General features: G+C 43.2%; 1 protein-coding gene across 2 annotated transcripts in view; it reads right to left on the reverse strand.

Moving 5' to 3' along the window:
- The window catches only part of RAB11FIP4 (RAB11 family interacting protein 4), a 130,359-nt gene that overhangs the window by 84,096 nt on the left and 23,188 nt on the right, over positions 1-23,075 (reverse strand). For both annotated transcript variants that reach the window (XM_037406188.1, XM_037406194.1), the window contains exon 2: positions 2,601-2,688. In XM_037406188.1, the coding sequence (XP_037262085.1) occupies positions 2,601-2,688 (88 nt within the window). The remainder of the gene's footprint in view (positions 1-2,600; positions 2,689-23,075) is intronic.

Raw genomic sequence — 23,075 nt, forward strand, 5'->3', positions numbered from 1 at the left:
GGAACACAACACTTCATTTGTACCATGCAAGAGTGAACAATGCCCTGGTTTATGGAGGACAGAGGCCAAGCCAGAGATTTTAGATCCAGGGTTTAGAGTTTCTCCTTGCAGCAAGAGCTGCAACCAACCAGTTACAGAGCAGACACTGAACACTAATGTTTGGGATTTTTTCAGGTTCTAAAATTTAGGGGTTTGCTAAGATCCATACCTGGATCTGAAATGTTCAAATCAATGTCATCAGAGGTCAGTTCTTTACCACTGAGATTTGAATCTTTTGTTCTAGATGCTTCAAACCTCATGGTTTAAACAAATTCAAGGCACTAAACTACAAAAAACCCCACCACCTTGGCACTACATCATCTCTGTGCGGCAAAAAATTTCTTCAGCATACTATAAAGGCAAGCATCTATGAGACAAATTAATCTGAAGTCTCATAAATAAATAAGGCAAGGCATTAGGATAGTAAAGCTTGAATTTAAATATTTGGCTTCCAGTGCTAAGAATAACTCAGCTTCATATGCCATTACTGAAAAAAACCCACTGGATTTATAGTAGGATCTCATTTTGCTCTATTAATCTGATTGCCCCAAGTAATTGCAATAGGCTGAGATGTCAAAGTATCATATTTATAATCTGTTGCTGCCAAGACAAATTACTTTCATTTGATAACAAGCCTGCTGCTACCCCTGGAATGTGACTGCACTGAAGTGAGAGGTAACAACATGGTGGAGACTTTCCATTGTGAAAGGTAGACATACCTGTTCTGAACTTTCATGTGACCCAATTTAATTTTTAAGAAAAATATGGCTGGTAGCTAAAGACCAATAAAGCTTCCATGCTGTGAGATGAGCAACAGAATCAGCTTTTCTAAAGAAATGCTGTGAAAGCATGCATAATAACGTCTTATCAGAAACAGATACAACTGCTCCTGCGATTATACACGCTTGGCACTGACACTATGTAAGTGTTGACAATGCTAATGATGTGCTGAGAGCTCTAGGTGATGCTGCAGAATTGGATGTTTTCTCTGTAACTGTTCACATATACATACAAATAACCATCAAGCATATGATTTGGACCCTACCTATAATATACTCCACATAAGGGCTTTAAGCTATTCATAAACTTGGAGTACAAGGTATTTCAAAAAAGTTTGATTTGGTCACATCTTTGCAGGACTAGACCTTAGGATATGAATACATCAAACAGTTCCCACAAGGTGAGCAAGGATGAAAGCTCCCAAGGCATCATCACCCCCCAATGTGTCAATAAGCACATGCTGCACATCACAGTAAAGGAAATGCAGCTGCCCACTCCTTCACTGAGGGTACTGCCCACTACGAACAATGTAGAGAGCACAGTTATTAGAGATGTTCTTCTGGGTCACATCTACCCTTTCCTGATGCATTTGTGCACATCTTTAGACTGTGAATTACTACCAGGTGACTTACAGAGCTTGTGTCTTACTTAACCCAGAATCCAGTTTGCTACAGCATTTCCTGGACAAGGAAAACCTCTAGTACAGACTTAAGTGTCCACACACTAATGTATTAACTTTCCTTCTGGGCTTTCTATTGCCTTCTTTTTAAACACATCAGTGCCACCTCGGAAGGTGTCTCCATGAACATGGACTAAGAACAGCTTCTCACTGTTTTATTTTACATAATTATACACTGTCCTCGGCTGCCATAAGCTTTAATGAAAATTGCTGTGGTGTTATGTTCTTGCATCATTATGGCTTCGTAATAATCTCATTGTAGCAGACTCTCCAGAGACTTCTCCTGGAATCACACTATGATCACTTTGACATTCATCCTATCTCTGAAGTGAAGCCTCTGGGCTGTGACAGTACTCTGGCACTTTACTAAGGACATACTACGTGTCTGGAAAAGGACAGGCTGGATTATTTTGCTATGAGAAGCTAGAAAACTAATCAGCAGCAAAACAGCTAAAGTCCCTTTTCACTGTTTGCTTCACTGCCCTTTGGCTAAGCTATAAAGCATAATAATGTCTATGTTTTCTGTCAAGGACTGTGTTTCCTTGCAAAGGAGATTGTTTGATCCACCTGGTTTCTACCTTCAGAGCTTGCATGGCCAACCTGTAATTAACACTTTTCATTCCAATACATTCCCCAAGTACTTTGAAAACATGAATTAACTATACCTTGCAGACATCTCAAGAGTATAATAGGCTGAAATTTCCTAGTAGAGAAACTAAAGCCCAAGGGCTCCCTAACTTCCTTGGGTAAATCAACAGCAAAACCAGATGAGAACCTGAAAGTACCAGACTTGGGTACTGCCTGCTAACCACAAAGCTACTCTTCTGCTACTTTTGTCTTTAAAACACATCACCTCTGTTCTGAAAAACTAACAGTAAACCAATACACACGCATCTGCAGATGCAGGAACACCAGCACTGCTCACCACTGATAAACAAGACGCACAAAAAGGAAAAATACACTTGTTCTGTTCCCAGGGTTATCCTACTGTCACTACAAATAACCAGTCAAAAGAGACGATGTCTTTGCTGATTACATTTTCTGCAACCAGAGAAACATTAGTGGAACTGAAGTGGATTATTTTTAAGAAATATGCACATACCTTTGATAGCAAAAACACCATGACAGAAGTCCTTAAAATTGATTCTTCCCAAATCATTTGGGTCCAAGCACTTTGCCAGTTTTTCCACCTAGAAGAAAAGATCATAAAATACGTGTTGAGCTTGGTGCATCATCTGTTGCTCAGTTGGTTTATATCTTCTACAGAAGACCCCAAGTGGAAGAATACCTGTAACATTCACTTGAATCAGCCAATAGATCGATCTGCAAGGAGAAATTAGATCTTATAGTTAGATTATTTGGTACTAAGGCACATGCTCTTACCAAAACTTCTGCAGCTGGGACATGCTAATACCCTCCTATGTAGATCTCAAGAGCTTAAGCTCTTATTAATAAGGGATGAAACTGTGACCTAGCCTTTCATCTTAGAGCAGGGTGCTAACAGAATCTCCCTCCCTTGGAGCTCTTGCTGTATATGCAGCTCATAAGAACTTAAAACCTTTCTGGTCTCCATGCCTCTTATCAAAAGTTATCAGGGAAGGAGAAAGATCAGACAAAGATGTATGCAACCCACAGTAGCCTCATTCCCTGAAGAATACAGACTCTAAGAGAGAAAATTCATTGGGCACTTGGAATCACACAAAACTTCCTTGCCGCAGCAGAGAATGTAAGTTTTGTACAGGAAAATGGAAGTATATTAACAGCACAGAAAGATTCTTGTGATAAGACACAGAACAGTTCTTTTCTGTACAGTATGCAAACAAGCAATGTACTTACTGCTTATAATCTCAGCTTCACAGTTTAGCTTTTCTGATCACTACTCATCATAAAATGAGATTACATTGAATTTAAACACACTCACCAAACTGGCATTTGCCCCAAAGAAGGTCTGGCATATTTTTCAGGAGGGTTTTGGGGAAGAGGGAGAAAAGCAGTCTAGACTGGAGAGGCTGTTGTGTGTTGTGCTGTCTAGAATAAAGAGAAACAAAACAGCTGAAGAAGAATAAGCAGAGAGGCAGAACAGTCCAGGGAGGTGGGCACAGTGCTCTGACACCCCAGATAGCTGTTCTCCTTGGTGATAAATATGTTGGATGACATTGTATAAGTCCACTCACATCCCTGTGCTTTTGCCTGTTGTACCCAGCTGGTACCCTCACTGAAGCAGAGGCAGCCACTTGCTGCTCGTAAGCAAGCTCACAGTCAGCTACAGCACAACTCTGACCTTGATCTGGGCCCTCCAGACACCCTGGAGTATGAACAAGGTGAGTGTAGGAGGCAAGGACAGCAGGCACGTAGGATGCTGCACAATCCTGGCGACTACAGTGTGAGCTCAGATATGTCAGTCTGAGCAGCAACAAAAGCCCAGCTGGAAAGATATGCAGCAAATGAATCCAGATGACCCAGTTTCTCAGTTTTCTGGTGTGTTTTTTTTTTTTTTAAACACGCTAGCAAAACCCTAGCAGTTTCTTAAAGCCCTGCAGATAATGCACTAATGTGTGCGCATGACACTTCTTTCTTCAGATTCCCTCAGTGCTTATAAATTACCCCTGTGCCAATAAATGCCATGATCAGCCAAAGGCCTCATTTAGAACAAGCAAGTCTGAATGAGAAAATGATACAAATTTTACCCACATATAAATCCTGTGTTGACTGAGAAAGAAACAATTTGATCCTTACATCAAATCCTCTCCCCTCTCCTTTTCTGAGAAAAAAAAAACCAGCTCATGTAGGCAGGGAAAATAAGGAACAGTATGATGAGTTCAGAGCCCGTGACAAGTTAGAGATCTTCTTAAAACTTTCTTATTTCAGAAGGCTTCAACAACTCCAGTCCTGCCAGCCAGGCAGCAGAACCCAGCTGCCAGCTATCATGCAACTCATGATCGGATTCCTACATCTAGTATCACAAGCGATTACTGTAGACCCACTAATTTGTAGCAGGAGAAGACCTGTATCTGTGTCCAAAACAGCCACTTCACCAGAAACTGTAGTGTGTGTTTAGTGCATACAGCACTAACTCAAAATCCTTACTGAAATCAATTAAGTAGAGGCATGCTTGACACAGGAAAGCTGGGTCAGTGTTACCCCTGCTCACCTTCACAAACAATATAGATGCTATAAAAAGATGAAGCAGTGGCAGAAATTCCTTTCTTCGAACTATTTTTGGGTGCATTCAAAGCAGTATAATCAAACAGGCCGTTGATGCTGGGAGCAGCAAGATTTTACTGCTGAAAATCTTCCTGACCACTGTAGCAGCTTACAGTATGTGGCAGATGCGTCAGCTGGTGTAACTCAGCCTGGCTCCAGAGGCTTTGATGGAGACCCTGGTGTGGCCAATGTCCCCTCACAGATACAGCAATAAAATCTAACCAGACACCAGTCTTCTAGGTTACAGTATCAGCCTGTAACTCTCTTTGACAAAGGGCAAGCTCCCATCATCATAAGTAAATACTATTCAGATACTTGCACGGTTGCTTTAGAGAATCCTGTTTCCTGTAGGTCTCTTGCTAAGAGGCAACAAATAGTGTTTTAGGTTTTAATGTACAGATTGATGCAGCCAGCTGGGAAGCCTCTACACTATTTAATATTGTGCTACAACACAGCAGTGTCACTGGGTGTTCCCAGTGAATCTGGCACATTCAGTTTATTTCTCAAAGTTGATCCAATTATTTTAGTCAACCAGTTGTTCAGCCATAAAAAAAATCACATTTTAAAAATAAAATTAAGTAAGATGTTATATGCCTGGGTGTGTGTACTATGGAAGAACAGAGAATACGTTCACATCTAGGTCTAAGCAATGCCTTAAAAGTAAATTAAATTATCACCTGAGCAAAGTGCTTCAGTTTCCCTGAAATCTAATTTTGCAGGTTTTCAATTAGGTTTTATAATGCAAATAACTGAATTCTGTGCAAGAGATGATGAAGAATTTACAGAACAGCCTGATGGAACTAATGCCACCAGTGCTCACATCTTCAGCCAGCACTAATCAACACAGCTCTCAGCAGAGGTCAGGGGCTACAAGGATTTCTATCAACTGGGTTACATTTAGATGGATACTTGCATAGAGTTTGTGCATTATCATACATACGTGTATTGTACATAAATCCCTGCATATTTGCACAGACTTTTGAGCCTGTAGTGCACTTGAGCATGCAGTTCTACCAGTAGCTTTCTGAGATAAGGCAAGAAGCTCTTCCTAGTTAATTCCAGACTGAAGGCATTACTTAGAATTAAGCTCAATTTCAAGCTGTGGCCAAATAGACTATTCCATCACAGCTACCCCTAAATCTTCTCTGCTGTCTATACCGTGTCAACCATCTTTCTGCTTTACTTTGTAGAGAAATAATGTCCTACCCTCCTCCTTCTCAGAAAGGGTTGGCTTCCAGCAATTAATCAGTAGTCGTAATGCTTATTTATTGCCTCAGGAAACACTAAAGGCTTGTCAGCCTAACTACCAGGCTGCATGACATCGAAGCCTTTTTTTTTTGCAGTCAACAACCCCCTGGGCTTACAGCTATGGCTAGCAAAAAAGGATGCAGCAGCCTTTCAGCCCAGTTAATGGAATAGGCAATGCAGCCCGTTTTTGTACATGTGGAATACACGGGCTACACCAGTCCTGGGCACAGCCAGATTCTGGAGCCCCCGGCATCGCCAGGCACTGCTGGGCTCTGCCTCCTCTGCTGATCCCGTTGCAAGGGACACGGCACTGCAAAACCAACTGATGGCAAAATTCAGTGCTGAAATGAGCATGTGATTGTTGTGATACCTGCAGGCAGCATAAGGAATACCAAGTGCTCCAGAGCTTAACATCATAAGCCATCACAATGAGCTAGAGACAGTGTTTTGGGCTAGGGACAGCCGCTTTTCTCTGCATTGCTACACAAAGCAGTCCCCCACCATGTGGGACAGCACAAACAAGGTCTGGATTGCAAACTAGTTCTTCATTGTAGGATGAGGACAAGGACAGAAAATATTAGCTGCAGGCTCAATAATCCAGCCAGTTCTTTTGGCAGCTGCAAGGATCTCTCTAATGAACCCTTCAGCAGATATCCAATAGTCTCAGAGAGAAGACATAAATCATTTTTGCTTTGGGAAACAATCAGAGAAAACCAAACTCTCTGTCCCTATTGTTTAAATTGCTTGGATGAATGAATGAATTATCCTTTCAATGCAGACATATTTCCCCATTGTAATAACAGGTCACTTCAGCCTGTTATTACACAGCACATTTGCCTCCTCTCTGTTGGGTTCCCCAGCTACACTGACTGCTGCAGAGACGTGTTTGCCCCCTGCTGCTTTCAGACACATAAGAGTAGGACAGGAGCATTTTTAAAGAGTCTCTACAATGAAAATAAAGGGACAAGTTCAGTGTGAAGAAACCATTTTGAAATCAAAACTCACCAAGGCAAAGATGCATATTAATGAGGAGGAATTAGTAGTACAAAGCAGCAGACATTATTAAAGCGAAGCAGAATATTCTTCCACCAGAGAGCCTCTGGTTTGAAATAGATATTCTAGATGCAACACGGAGGTGAACGGCTGAGGCTTTGTGGCACACGCTGTAGGTAAGCAGGCTGGCTTAGGTCAGGAACCAGGAAGGGCTGGTTTCTCAGCTCCAAGGCTACGAGTAAATGATTTACAACCCAGCTCTGTATAGAGACTGAACACAGCAGACAGGCTCAGTAGGAAATCTGTCATACTAAACCCTACCCAGGAAAGGAGAGAGAGAGGAACTGAGTCGAAAGGCTTAACACTTAGACACCTAGGCTGCTGCAGAACCAGCTGGTTGCCAGAAGTGATAACATGGCTGAGTCCAGACACAGGAGGAGAGGTGAAATCCTGGCAGCAGCGAAGCCAAGGCAGAAACCCACAGTCAGTCCTAGGGTCGCTCAAAAATTTACCTGCAAGGGTTTTAAATCCAGCATGCACTGAGGTATTTTTGTGCCTGCAGATACAGTCAGCTGTGCTCTCCTTTGCTCATTTCCTTCAACGGGCATTTCAGACGGTGTCCTGCCACACAACCCTGAAGTCTGAAGTTTTCCGAAGACCTAGTGTTTGTACTGAATTCAAAGTGTCCTAAAAATTACAAGGGAAGAAGGGCATTTTTCTCTGAACTTCATCTAGTCATTTTGTTTTAACTCATAAAAAAAAAACGAGGGAAGCAGGCAAAGGCAATGAGCTTGCGGAAATATTATAATCTTTTTGATTTTGGTGCCATCTGGGTTATGAAGAAAAGATTTCAGTTTTGCCAAAACCACCTAACGCATCAACTAGGAAATGCATTTCCTCAGTTTCTTCTGCCCAAAGTTTCTCGCTATGTTAGCTAGAGGCACGCCTAACTATCTTGGGGGCAGCTTTGAATTTACTGTAGAAGAGAACTTTCCATTTCCCAGCTGTGCTCCAGCGAAGGCGAGAAAAATTCCCTCCTATCTCCTACATGCACACCAGAGCACCAGCTATGGGGGAAAGAAAGGAAATCCAGAGTGCCTTGTAAAGAGTCCTCTGTAGCCATACCACCTGGGCCAAAATTCACATCCAAACTGAAAGCACCCGCCATCCCACCAAGGATGCAAAAGAGGAACCTGTCACTAACTCAGACACCGCCTGAAACAGAGCAAGGATCCAGTCACAGGCACATACCAAGGTGTACAGGGGAGCACAGTCACTGCAATCTACTGCTCGAACTAGAGGCAAGGGGAATGTTTGTTACCCTTGGCTCAAGTTAATTCCCTTCCCAGCAGCACTGAGCATGCCTGCTGTCCCAGGTCTCGCAGTACCTCGGAGTATGACCACATGCTCTACGTGACCAGGTATCTGATTGACTGTTACGACAAGAAGGGAAAGGATTTTTGTATCAGATGGAGTGGAGGAAGAGGACGGAAGAGGAGAGGTCACTGACATACTTCGGAAGAGATTTATTGAAACTGATCTTCCCTTGCAAGTGAGTTCAATACAGAGGTACCACCCAGCCAAGGAACCCTCTCAGGACCCCTTGCCAGCTCTCGTACTGATGCTGCCAAAACAGCTAGGGGTCTGTTTCTTTTTCAGCAAAGATTTTCTGGCTGGAAATGAATCCTGCTTCCATTTCCAGGCAAGAAGAAACTCAGACCCCTGCTGACCTCACTTAATTTTCTTCAAAAACTGACCAGCACAGAAGAGATTTTGTTAACACAAAGAAAATTTGTTAGATTTAGATGTAATTGAGTTCTAAGGGACCCCACACTGGCTCCATCCACTGAAATCTTACAGCAGGATCCAAGTCACAGCCAGAAGATGCCATTTGAAATAAACAACTCATCTCAGCAGTTCACCTTCATACTGCAGGAGTCTGTGAGCACATCTCACCCTGAAGAGCAAGCAGGGAACACCTGGGAGCTGTGAGAATGGCAAGACAAGCACTTGCAGGAAAGGTCAGGCTGTGCTGCAGCAGCGACATTTGGGCATGATCTCCTGAAGCAGAAGCATTTATGAGAAACCTCAAAAAGCAGCAAAAGGAGATTAAATATGCAAATGCTGCAGGGTAGAATTAGAGAATTCACACATGATTTATAGAGAGAGCAGCAGAACTGCACTCACCCTGATTTTAACAGACTGGCCTTTTCCACATCTGCGGAAGGGGTGTCAGCTTACACCTTCATGGTACGAAATGCAAAGGCAGGACTTCTGCCAGCTGAGCTGTGCCAGGCAATGTGGCCACCACTTGTGCTGAGACCCACCCACAGCTCTTTAGCCAGCCCCTGGGTTCCCTGTGGTGCAGGATGTTAGAGCTCTTCAGTCAGGGTCCTCCTCAGTAAGTCACCCTGGCTGTTGCACCTGGCTGCTGTTTTGTCCCTGATCCCAGTCTAGAGCCTTGAGTAACAAAGCAAGGGGACTTTTGCTGCTGTGGGTCAGTAATTACTCGCCACTCAAAATTTGCCACCCTCCTCCCTCCCAGCCTGCCTTCCCCTTGCTCTGCAGGTCCTGGTCTTCCACTACTTCACTCTGCAGCTGGCCACAGCCATCTAGACACCAGCAATCTTTCACCTTGAGTCCTTACAGGCAACCCTAGATACAGACTTTGCTGTTCCCTTGCTTACATATACATCCTAAATGATGAATCTAGCTATTCATTAGTTCCCTCTAAAGGGCTACTACTAAAAACAAACCTGCCGTATCAGAGATGCACAGGCTAATGGGTGCTCAAGAGCCCCATTAGTGCAGGATATCCGTGTCTGTACTGGGATTTAGTAGGATTGGTCCTCCTCTGAAACTATTTGGTGTTTGCATCCACAGACTGGAAGTAAATATAAAACGACGATGATGAAATTTTCAGATGACAGGCTGATAAATAACAACAATGCAGACAGTCTCACACTCCCCTGGATACCTTCATAAGTGAAGCCCATACACACAGAGTATGTTTTAAGCACTGCCAGGCAAGGTCACAAAACAGAAAATAATAAAGAGAGAAGGAAAAGGAGTAACGCATCTACTGAGATGAGGACTGTCTTTTAATGAGCTGGGATTTATAGATACAGAGGAGAGGAATTAAGCTTCTCTGTGATATTCTGGCAATTCTGGGAAGCAGAACAAGATGAGAGAAATTATTTAACACTGCATTGGAGAAACCAATACTAACACAGTTGTGGTACCCACTTCCATAAGACATGCTGAAAACCCAGACAAGTTGCAGAGAACTGACATAACATTCAAGTGCTGTGGGAACACCTTATGCAACCAAATTTAAAGAGAGTTTTCCCTGTTTAATTTGGCAAAAGGAAGACAAAGTGGTGATTTGTTACTAGGTATAAAGACTTCTGCAAGCAGGAATTTTCAGGTTCTGAAGGACTCCCTAGTCTAGCAGAGGAAAGACATAAAGAACCATTACCTGCAAATTAAAACTGAACAAACTCAAATTAAAAACAAAGCACAATTTTTTATCAGCATGGTTGTTTACCCATAAGAACTATAAAATGGGACTGGTCTTGAACTATCAATAGGGAGCAGACTCCCTCATCTGAGGCGTTTTGAGAAGACAATGAGACCTGACAGATTTACCTAGCCTAGAATAAGTGGGTTAAAAACTGTGCTGTCACCATTTCAAGAATGACACTAGATGACCTGATGCTCTCCCTGAACCTCACCCTAAAGCACATGAAGGACTAAATTCCTAGTCACGTATGCAAGGCATGGAAGACCAATATTTAGGAAACTCGAGTCCAACAAACAGCCTGCCCTTGCCATTCAGTTCTGGCAGACTGTGTATTGTAAATAATTCATACCACTGCAAACAGCATTATGAATTTCCATCAGCTGCTGTCTGATCCCAAAACATGCAGGTACATACATCATTGCTGGAAACAATGCCTTTGATTTTGCTTTGAATTTTGATTTCAAGCATCAATCATTGCCCCTTGGTACTTCATCAGCAGGCTTCAAGCCTGAAAGTTGGCTTGTCTGTAGGTTTTCTGTAAACAGAAACAATTGTTTCAGTTTCTGCTGTAACTGAGGACTCCCAATTTACCAGCTAGGAGGCAGATTTTGGGACTGTATCCTAAATGACATAAGCAAATTTGTTGAACAGTCTTCATCTTGACTTTGAGCAAAATCCTAAATCTGTCAAATCCATAACCTACTAATGTCTCCAATGCAAAATATCTGATCGAATTCAAGGTAATCCATTCACCAGCTTTCACGGCTTTAGCATCTACACATGGAATTGCTTCTTCTTCCAAATATGAACTGGGTACATGGGGCCTTGGTCCAATGGGAGAAACACATTCACCAGTTACCCAGACGGAGAAACCATCCATGATGCGTCATTTTGCTGAGTGTGTGAAATCTATCAGTGAATTACAAAGCCACAGAAAGAAAGAGGTAGTTTCAGAGGCATTGCAGGTGTTGAATGCATTCAAAGCAAAAAGGGAAGCTTCTAGTGTTCATGTGTTATTAATGCCCTGTGTAAGCATCACCTCGACTCAGGTGGGCAACAGATGGTGAATGCAGTTGAACTACTGAAACAGGAACGGCAGAGCACTGCAGATCTGCAGCACACACACAGGGGGTCAGCTGCTTTCCTTCAAAAATGCAAGGACAGCATGTGCTCTGCATCTGCTGTGCCACACCTGCTCACGTCTGGTGCAGAAGCTTTGGAGCACTTTACAGAAGTGACAAACAGGAGAGGAGAGCAGTTAAATGCTGCTTCACAGCTCATGGGAGTGATGAGGGCAGGAGCTATAGGATTCATGTCCTGGCCTCCACGACAGGATGGTTTAACTGTCTAGACTTGGAGACCCATGCTGCTGGGGAAAGAGGTATCCAGAGACCATGGGACTATGGCACGGGGGTCAGAGCTGCAAGTCTACCAGTAACTTGCTGTTACCAGCAAATGACTTTATCTGCTTTGGCTTCCCCTTCTTCAAAATGTCTATGCAATACCTAAACCACATTAAAAGGGCACTATAAAGCTGATGATACTGCAGACAGCAATGAAATCTGCACCAAGCTGGTCCACACTGTAGGTTGGTGGGTTTTTTACCCTCACTTGCCCGCTATAGTCTGCCTTTTAATTTCTCAGTACTACAGACTGGTGTCTGTCACCTCCTTAATACATCTGCTTGACTCTACATGGAACACCAAACACGCTAATGATTTGGCCTGATACAACACCACACAGGTATTACTGAACTCCACTGTGTTGCAATGAAACTTGCCCACTGGCCAGACCCTTACCATTGTCTCGTTTTCTTATTCTGTCAAATATAATTTTATTATCTTCTGACAGTAAAAGATTGAGCCATACAGTACTGCACAGAGAGAACACGTTAGGGATGGGTTTGTTTAAAACATTCTAATATGCAAATAAGCTATTAAAAGAACATAACACTCCATGAACCTCAATGAATGTGTATGTAACAGGAATCCAGGCAGTGCCAGGAAAATTGACGCTATGATTCCTGTTCTCTGTTGAGAAATTACTTGCATACTTTAATGCACATTATGACACAAACCTAAGCTGTGATAACAACAAATACAATTCTTGTGATATTACATTCCCAGATTTTGTAGTTAACGTCCTTACAGTTAGGATTTCTAACCATAGCTGACACCCATAAGTTATTACACCTAAGGAATCCCTTCTCCTACACCATATACTTCACTGGCTAAGCTCTGTACTTACAGAACAAACATTTTATGACCACACAGATTCACCAATAAACTTTGAAAAAGAGTGCACATGAATAGCTCTGAATCCAACCACACCCAAGAAAGGATCATTGCCTGGAATTACAAAGTTTTCAGAACTTCCTCAGAGTACACATACCAAAGAGACTGTTCACAACTACAGAAACTACTTTCTCCCATCCTATCTGCAAGCCAGAGACCAACAAAATCCTGGGGAGCTCTTCCTCTGCCATCTAACACCTTTGGATGCATCAATTGCTCATACAGACAATACCACTAGAATAGTATTTCTCATTTATTTTGTCCCTCCTAACGTAACAGAGCAGCTGACAATGAGCAAGCACCAGAATCCTAAGACCACATCTCTCCACAGACTCCCCCACCATCCATGATCCCATATGTGAGAACCTCTCATTTAAGGTTACTTAAACAGAGATGATTTGAACAGGATTCCATTTCCCTCCTTCCCTCTGATGCTGTGTTGCAAAACAAGACATTTGGCTGGACCCACCAATCTTACAACAGTCTATGGGGAATCCCACACAGTCTGGAATACCATGGGAACAGAGAGCAAGGCTAAAAATATGCCAGAGCCATCTGTTCACTCTACAGTGATTTTTTTTTTTTTGTGTTGCTCCGGAAACAAATGGGTTAATGTGTTGAACTGTTTTCCTAAAACCACTGATTCACTCACTTGCTAAAATAAGTAGGGATGCATTAACACCTTCTTCTCCACTGCTACCAGAACTGAAACCAAGGCTTCCTGGAAAACAAAGCTGTTAGCAGAAGTCGTAACAAGCTGAAAGGAAGCACAGCCCATTATTCTCATTCATTAGCGCAAGTCAAATATAGCATGAAATTGTCAGATCTCAGTGCAGCACACTTTGCCTTTAAACAATGCAGAGTAAAATATTTGGGTTATCTACAAGTGATACAGCATGAATTTATTTTCAGAGAAAATATTCCTTCTCTCTCTCTGCAGCTTGTGGTGTGATCGTTCTCACCAGCACATAAAGGGGACTTATGCAGAATAATGGTTTTCATGGCTTCCAGTTGTGAGACATCAGCCAAATGGGATCTACTCCACAAATAATTACCATTTTTCGATGTAAAACTAGGGAGAGAAGTGGGGCACACAGTGCAAGCTCATCAGCCAACACTTTCTCAGCACCTTCCTTGCTGACACATCTGCAGTCACATTTTAATTGAGAAGTTATCATGCGCAAAGAACAAACAAACCACCAAAGACTAGGAGGAAGAGGCTGGAGAGGGTGGGGAGCACAGAGCAAGCCTGAACCATGACTGGCAGGTAGGTCACTGCATACAGCTCAGACATTCTTTATTCCAGTGAAAACAAAGCACCTAAAGCCAAACAGAAGCTGCAGAAAATTCACCAAACCAGAGCATAAAGCTAGTGCCACTGCTACAAGTGTGCTGCAGGATTGTGCTGCAATCTAAGTAGTGACTCCAGACTGCACAGCTTACGCAAAATCAGAACAAGACACTTTTCTGCCAGCCATATGATGGTGCTTCATTTGTTCATCTCTGATTCACAGGTCAAAACCACAGCTAAGTGCAATAACAGGTTCCTGAGACATGGTATCACCCCGTTTTGTCAGCAGCATCCTTATGGGTTGTATTTCTAGCCTCAAAGATACAAAGCAAGTATTACACTTAAGACAGTCACTTCTCTTGACTGTTTTCATTGTTACTTTCTCTGCTTAACACATAAAAGTAACCCAACCACATGCAACCAGAACACAGTGCTCTGTTTCACACACAACATCTACTTTCAAAAACAATTTAGATTGTGGTCTGAGTGCCAGCCAGAGACCTGCCCAGGGGCCTGCTCAGGGCAGCACAATTTGGGCATCTTCAGCTCTCCAAGCCTTATCTCATGAAATCACTTTTGAACCCAGCTGTTAAAAGGGAATGTGGTCAGCTTTTGAGATGCTCACAGATAGGGAGGATGAAATGTAGGTCTAGAGATCCGATCTCAAATGTAAATGCCTGAGCAGCAGTCCTGAAATTAAACTGAATGAAAGAAATTTCATGGCAAATTAATGCTTTGACACAAATCTTGGGAGGAATGAGTATTGGATGAATCCAGCACAGGGACACACAATTAGTTAAGATGACAAACATCAGGCAGAAAGGTATGATTAAAGGAGCAATCTTCCCCTTAGTTGAAAAGAAAGATGCTTAACCTTTCTGAAAAGTGTTGCTGGGAGATAACATCGGACCCAAAGAAACAGAGGAGGAAATGTGCAGTAAGCACCACTCGCTATGGTGGGATAATTACCAAGTCTGAAATGAGGTTGACAGGTTTGAACAGCAGCTGACTCCACTGACGTCAAGACAAGGGAAGCACAGATAAGCAGACTGTGACACAGCATGAGTCAGAACAGCTAATGCTAAGGGCGGATAGCAACAAACCCACCAAGAGCAAAGCCACCAGGTGCTGAGGGAAAGAGGGAGTCCTTGCTGCATCAGCTTGCACAAGTAGGCAGATTCCTGACCATAGCACTCACACAGCCGGCAGTGTTAATCTTTCCTAACTCCCCTGTGTCTTGTTGCAACTACCAGCTCCAGGCAATGTAACAGCCCAGAAGCCCCCTTCATACCTCCCGTTCCCATGTCATGAGCATACAGAATATGAATCATTCAAACTGCAAAGGAGGAAATTTTCACTGTATAAAATCACATGTAGAAATCCACACTGGTCTTTCATCTACACTGGGAAAGACATTAGAAGGAATGATAATTAGCCAGCATTTTTGTGTAGAAAGGAATAGATGAAAGACAAAGCCTGTGCGCATAGAAAACGCATGCTCTTTCTAGCCTTAGAAGCTGTACAAGGCTGCTTCATGTTACAGTATTTCCTATACTCTGCATCCTCATTACAGTCTGGATGATGGCTAGAAAGCTGAACGGAAGAAAGGTCCAAAGCCTAATACAAAGAAAAAGGAAATAGAAGTGCACAGCTACTTTTGTGTTTCAGAAGTGTGCCCAATTCAACTGTTATCAGTTAGTACTGGTATTGAAAGAATCTCAGTGAGGGACTGGACCCAGTATACTCCACTCACTGTACACACTATTGAAAAGATAGTATCTGACACAAAGGTAACTGTCTCTGCTGGCATATGATTTTACTGTTTCTTACCCAGAAACAGATGGACTGTGAAGAGTGCTGAGCCCAGGGTCTGAGTAGAAACAGAAGATTCTGAAACAGAGATTTGGCTAATGGAAAACCCCTGCTCTCCTGAGCAGAAATATGAGCTGGACTGTGGCACTACTGCTTGTGGAATCAGGCATGTGTGTGCGTGTTTGCCCCTGTCAATGTGCTGTGCACCTCCAGAGTCCCAATCAGTGAAAAAGACCTGCTTGGAAAGCAAAACCAACTAACCCTTTCATTGTAAAAACAGAATAGGCACTGTTTACAGTGAATCGGGAGAGTTTCTCCTGAGATGGACCCCCAGAAATAAAGAATTGGTCACTGGAGCTCAAATTATCAACTCCAGTGTATAACATCTGCTACCCACTGCCGATCAGACTACGCATAGTTCTGCTTTGGAGCATCTACAAAAGAGGAGATTGGACTAGTTAATCCTTTCCACCACACCATACCCCAATTCCAGGTATAACACATACAGTAAACTATTATTTCTAAAGTAGCTGAGTCCCTTTAAAAGTCAGAGTAGGTGCTTACACACCCTTCTTGGCCTTTCAGTTCACAGGCTTTTCTTCACTTCGCAGTTTAAATGTTCTTGGCAATTTATTGATCCCCTGTGAAATACCTAAATAGGCAAAACCTGATTGTTGTGTATTTGCCAGACGTTCCACATTTCTCTCAAATGCTTGGAGCTGCTGCTGCCTCCTTTCAACCTGCCAAAACTGTGCTTGTATCTGTTTTCCTCCAACATAAAGATATCTTGTAGGAGTTACAATCAAGAGGTGAGAGAATGCAGAAATCACAATAGATTTATACTGCAAGGTCCTCGCCCTACTGCATTTCGCTGCAGTGTTGCACCTGAGGAGCCAGTCCACTGCTAATAGCTATATATGTACCAGCCACAACAAACCACAGGTTACTCCTCATGCATTTCCAGGAGCACAATTTCTGATGTGTGTTATCTGCAAGTGCTCAGCAGATACCTGTTACTGTAACAGGGCCGTAATTTACCCTTCAGTGATAAGGCTCAGTGAAGCCCTGTAGCAAAGGTAGATGTATGAAGCATGAGGTGGTATGCTGAGAGCTTGAAAGAACAAAAGGAGCCTTCCGAGAACATCTTTCACTGGACCAGTTCAATAAAGGAATCCTCACTGGGCAGCGTATCGTCAGTTTCCTCACCATGGAGTAAAGTAGGTAGTTACAAAGCATGAAACTGTCTTGTAACGCATAGCAATGGCAGTGTCTACCTGACACTGCTGACTGTGGCCTGGCATATGAGGGCTCTCCACAGAGACAGCTGATGGACTGATTCTGCCTAACATGTTCATGGACACGGTGCCTTTTTTGTACATATTTTCTTAAAATCTCTGTATGAAGACACTGACTCCGTGAGGTGCTGAATCTCAGGGCTGCAGCTTGGTCAATATATAAAGAGAAACACCAAAGGAAAAATATGCTGGTGCCTCCCTAACTGCAGGGAGGCACTCCTAGCCCCACTGCAGTACCTCGCCCTGCAGACCGACCTGCTGAATAGCCAGCAGCTGCCATAGCTCTCCGTTGTACCGGTTTGGACAGGATCTGTGCACTTTTTGTAAAAGTAGGAATAACAACCTCACAAGCAAGGTGTACAGATACTACAAAGACGGGCATCCTGCCAGTGCTGACTCTTGGATGGACGAGAGGCAAACACAATGTCCTGGACAAATTGCACCATGTCTCCCACCAGCTGGGCGGCTCTGCAGTTCTCTGCCTAACTGAGATGGGCTGGAGCTGCACAGTCTGCCAAACGTGGGAAATGGGGAAGTGGTCCTGGAGATGCTTCACGGTGTTCTGGGAGCAGTTTGGATGAAGGTGATCTAGACAAGGGCAACTGACATTCAAGTACGTTGAGTCACAATGGAGCGTTGCACCTGATGACAGCTCAGCCTTGCTGTTCTTTCTAGACGTGAATTCAGATTTCTCACAAATAAAAATTGATACATTTTTATTAAATGACCAAGTGCTGCCCAGGTAGGGAAGCAGTGAGGACGGTATACAGGTAGTGAGGCAGCCATAGAGCCATCGCATCATTAAAGATTCCCATCATGCCAGACAGAGTTAACAAGGGGAGGGAAGTAGACAGGAGGGGTAGACAGCTCCACCTGACCTTGAACAAAGCCATAAGCAATGGACTTGAACTTAATGGCCATAAAATCTATAAATCATCAAAACCACATGGATGTATTTAACTCTGAAAAGTGCTTTTGCAATAAATTTCTAAACCTTGGCAAACAACACTTAGCCTCTTATTTGAGAGATGCTGGAAGGCATCATTATGATGTGGGACTTAAATCAAACTGGTCTCATACTAGGATTTTAACCCTCTCCAGATGGATATCACTTTCCACTGGCCGCTATCATTCAGATACGGTCCAGCAGTCAGGCCTCCCCGTATTACAGGACATACTCCACCTTCATTGGTCCAGAATGAATCTCGACAGCCAGGTTTGTCAAAGCCTCATTGGGCAGGACCAGTACAATAGTAAAGTGCTGAGAATTACAAATAGGCACCTGTTTTGAACCTTCATACTGGCTGTTCTCAGCAGCTGTGTGTTTTTACCCAGTAAACTCTTGGGTTTGGACTGTCTTATCATCCTAGAGTCCAGAAATACCAGTACAGACTGTTGTTCCCAGCCTCCACACAAAGGGTATCTTTCCACACACCTTACGAAACAGGAGTTCATCACCTCCATTGTTTTTCAGACTTAGATGGGATGAAAAGCCACAGAACAGGACACATCACTTCTTGCACACAGTTTATGAAATGGTTTTGCTCTTCACTCTAATAGGAATCCCTCTTTAAAGGGACTGTCAGGAAAGTCTTGCAAATGCCTCTCAAAACAGCCACCAAACGAAAGCCTGCCCAATATATAACTCTGTGCAGGTATCTTTGGTCTCCTGCTGAACCCTGCATAGAGGGAGGCTCCATGTCTCTCTGGAACAGCATCAGTACAGCTCTTTCATGTAGCTTGTGTCCAGCAATGACATCAGGGGACGCACCAAGGCTCTGCAAAAAGGAATATTTTGTCAGAGGATAAAAAAGGGCATCATCTATCTCGCCAGCAGTCAGAAAGCCATGAGCTGGCAAAGGAGACAATTCCCCAGCTCCAGGGTGGTTTGTATCTTGATGACAAACTCTTGTGGCTAAATCACTTCTGGCTCCCATCATATGTCTCACTGCTCCCTGTTTACTTACACTGTTGCACTGGTGAGAATTATGGAAAGGTGCAATAACTGAATTATTGCCACACTTGCAGATAATGTCAGCAAGGCTTTTTAAAGGCTGCTGCACTAGCACAAGTCTTGTCTGGGATAAAAATGAACAAATAATTATTTAACAGAAGAAGAATCTCAGAGCATAGTGAACACTGAATCGTGCACTACTGAACACTAGCATCAACACCAGCCTGAGATCAATCTTCGTACCAAAAACCTGAAGGTAACATTCGGAAGAAATATTAGAAGGTAATGTTTGTGTCCTTGTTACTATCAATTTTATGGAATGTGTGTGAACAAAGGACTAGGGAAGACGAATGGCAAGTGCTGAGCTCAAGGGAAGCTGTGGAGTTTTAATCCAAAAGCATTCTACCAACGAACCTCAGCCTAAAGCTGCACAAAACCAAAGGCTCATTGTAGGTCTGCTTGCTGGGGTGGATGCCATGGGTTGGGAGCTAAGCAAGTGCTACCCACCTCACCAGTGCCTTAGGTTTCAGCACCAGAGGAAGATTGCCAAACCTCTTATGGGTTAAGAGATCCCCCCCCAAGCCTTGGCTATCCTGCTGGGGGGCACTACAAGAGACAGGCCATATTCCAGGGACAATCATGAGTCCTGAGACAGTGAGAGACAAACAGCCAGGACAGATGTACAGTAATGCAAGTGTAACCCTGCACAGGCCAGCTGTGGTGCAGGGCCAAAGCTCAAAGAAGTGAATAGGAACCTTTCCACTGACCTAAATATCTTCTGGTCAGTGTGCAGGATCAGCAGTGAGGATAAGCCAATTAATAGCAAGGCCTTTTCACCCTTGGTCAAGCTCCTCACAAGCAGCACTCAGCAGTAGAAGTGAGACTTACCAAGGGATTTGACAGAGATCAGCAGCTTCATGGAGCTCTGCCAGAAGTTTTGCCATCTATCAGGAAGAAGCTGCAAACTGCACTCACTTTTTCAGTGTCAGACTCCTGAAAAACTGCTTCTCTGTTCTTGATTTTCTATTGTTTCTCTCGGCAATGGAGAAAACTTTCCCTATAAAATGGGATGCTCCGCTTCTAGGACAGCTCCTTCCTGCACTAGCTCTCTAAGTAAGTTTTACATTCTTGTAGAGGTGACCTTTCAGAGTAAACTCTAGCCTTTCTCATCAGTTTTCACGTTTTTCCTGTGCCTGTATTCCAGGATCAATACACAGCTGATTCAAACAGAAAAGCCTACGCTTGCTCAAAAAGACACTTGCTGTGTGGGCTATTAATATCTTACTGGACATTTAATATAGATATAAATTCAGTGCTAATACAGCATGCTGAATTAAAGCCTTGCAGACCAAAGCCTTAAACGCATTTGTGAATCAGGTGCAGGCAACAGACTTTCAAGGGTTTCTCATCCTGGCCATTCAAACCTAACACAGCACTTCTAAAATGTGGTCTGATGGTTCATTTTATGCTTGGATACACCACATACTGACAGCAAAGGGAATCTGTGGCAACCACAGCTAGAGCCAAGTCGCAGGCCAGTGCCTCAGACAGACTAGACAATCTGTCACTCCTTGAATAAATTATCTGCTCAGAGAAGAATATAATACGATGCTATCCTTAAAAAAAAAAAAAATAGCACTCTTCCTGTTGTCCTTTCATGGTAGTTTAAGCTGCATACACTGACTGCTCATCTGTGGAAGTTTGCAAACGTTGCTGAGGCATTTACTGCCCCAGGGTCTTCCTTCTTTATCATTCAAAACTGCAGCAACACCAGCAACTTCCTTCAGAAGAGACAAGGAACATCACTCAAGTCTATAATGCCAGGAAACTGCCCCTGGAGGGAAGGTGAGACTCTGAAGCTTTAAGAGCAAAAGGATGGGAAATAAAAGTAGGAAGGGGAGGGAGATTTCTTTTCCTAAAAGGCACAGCAACACTAAATGCAGTCAGATCTCATCTGCACTCGCACTGCCTCTGTCTGCATCAAGCAAGCATCCATACTTCAGGATGCTCCAAGCTTCTTGCATCTGTGACGCTGGAAAAACGTCTCCAGAGAGTAAGTTTTGGAAACAATTCCTGATATATTTTTCTCTAGTTCCTGCTATACAGAAACAGACTCCCCCCCCCCCAGATGCTGCTCTTGTCCTCACTGAAGCAAAACTCTCAAAGTGCATACAAAACATCTAATGGCAAGGATGGAAAAAATCTGTGCCTTGTCTAAAAGGCCACGGTGTAGCCTGGGTAGGAGCTACTGGCCCTACTCCAGAGTAAGCATAACTAGTATAAAGGGAATTCTGCCCGAATAAAGAGCTGCAGACTGAATTCTGAGAGAAAGCCAACTCAGACTGTTTGAATACATTAAAGGAGGTAAAATGTTAAGTAAATACTCAATTAAGGAAGAAGGGCAAGCAATTAGTAAGGCTAATTCTGTGATGAAATGGTCTGGATGGTGCACACATACACACACACTCATCCCAGCGCCTCCTTCCATACAAAATAAGCCCCAGTTCTTGAAAGAGTAGCTCAGCTTTCAGCAGATGTGTGTTAAATTACCAACTCTGCCACAGACTCAGTAGTGTGTTTATCATGGACAAGTCATTAGTTCTGTTGCATGTCCACTCCCCAAACCCCCAGAATAGTGAAACCAAGTACGTACTGACTGAGATGCTTAGACACTACAGCAATTAATCCAAATCTGTGGGCATACATAGGTTTGTACACATCAGAGTAACTTCTTCCAGCAATTACAGCACTCCAAGAACTTCTAAGAGGTCAAGCAAATGCTTCTCTGTCCCCAGATCTATTCTTAGAATAGGTCCTGTGTGAAGGAGTCTCATTACTGAAAAATATAATGTTATTCCACTTCAGGCACTGGAACAATACTAGAGTAGGTAGTTGGCATGTATCACAGACATATGAAAAGAAGCAAATGCCTTATGCAGTGTTATATAAAACCCATCAGAAACACCAAGCCTGGCTGGTTTGAACCTATTTGGCCTGTGCTGTCATCTGCTGCAAAACAGTTCTCACAACCAACATACAGGGGTGGAGAGATTCTAAAAATAACCAGTGCAGGGAAAGGGAGAGAGGGATGAGGAAGAAAATGTTTCTTTGGCCTGGCCGACAGATTGGGCAGCAGCTTCACAATGCCCAAGGAGCAACTGGTTCCAGTCCTGTTCTGTTAGCAGCTCTGCACTTCCTAATGTCTTGGTGGCAAGACCATTTATGGAAACTTAACATGGCCTAAATGCATATGTAAGACATGCAAGAAGGGATTTTTCCAGTCTGAGGACAGACCAGAAACGGTCACAATTCAGCCAAAAGAGAGCTTTGACACAAGACAAAATCTAACTGTCAGTGAACTGATTTAGGACATCACCCTGACGCTGTCAAATATACATAGCTGCTAATTCAGTAACAGGAATCTAGTCCCTAGCCTGTTTAGATAGAGGTCTCTTCTATGAGCTGTCAGATTGGATTTAATAATAATAATAATAATAAAAATAATAATAAAAAAAATAAAATCACACTCATATGTTGCCCTCTGCTTCTGGGCAACACTCTGGAGAAGCCAATGCAAACCCATATTCTTGTGTGCAAGCTTTCCTCCTCTGCTGGACTGTTACCCAGGGCTCAGATCTGAGTCACAGGGTCCTGTCACAAGCTTATGGCAAGCTGGGACAAATATTGTTCTTCCTCCCTTCCCAGTCCCATTCTCATTTAACTACAGCATATTCCAATTCTTGCACAATTGGTGCTGCATAAGTGAAAAAGGCTTCCTGTCAAGTACTCAGAAAAGTGATGAAAGCAATTTAATTGGTCTATGTAGATTAATGGTCATGGAATCACGGAATGGTTGGGGTTGAAAGGGACCTCTGGAGATCATCTAATGCACCCCCCTACTAAATCAGGTTCACCTACAGCAGCTTGTGCAGGATTGCATCCAGGTGGGTTTTTAATATCTCC

This window comes from Falco rusticolus, chromosome 1, assembly GCF_015220075.1.
Source record: "Falco rusticolus isolate bFalRus1 chromosome 1, bFalRus1.pri, whole genome shotgun sequence".
NCBI classification, from domain to species: Eukaryota; Metazoa; Chordata; class Aves; order Falconiformes; family Falconidae; genus Falco; species Falco rusticolus.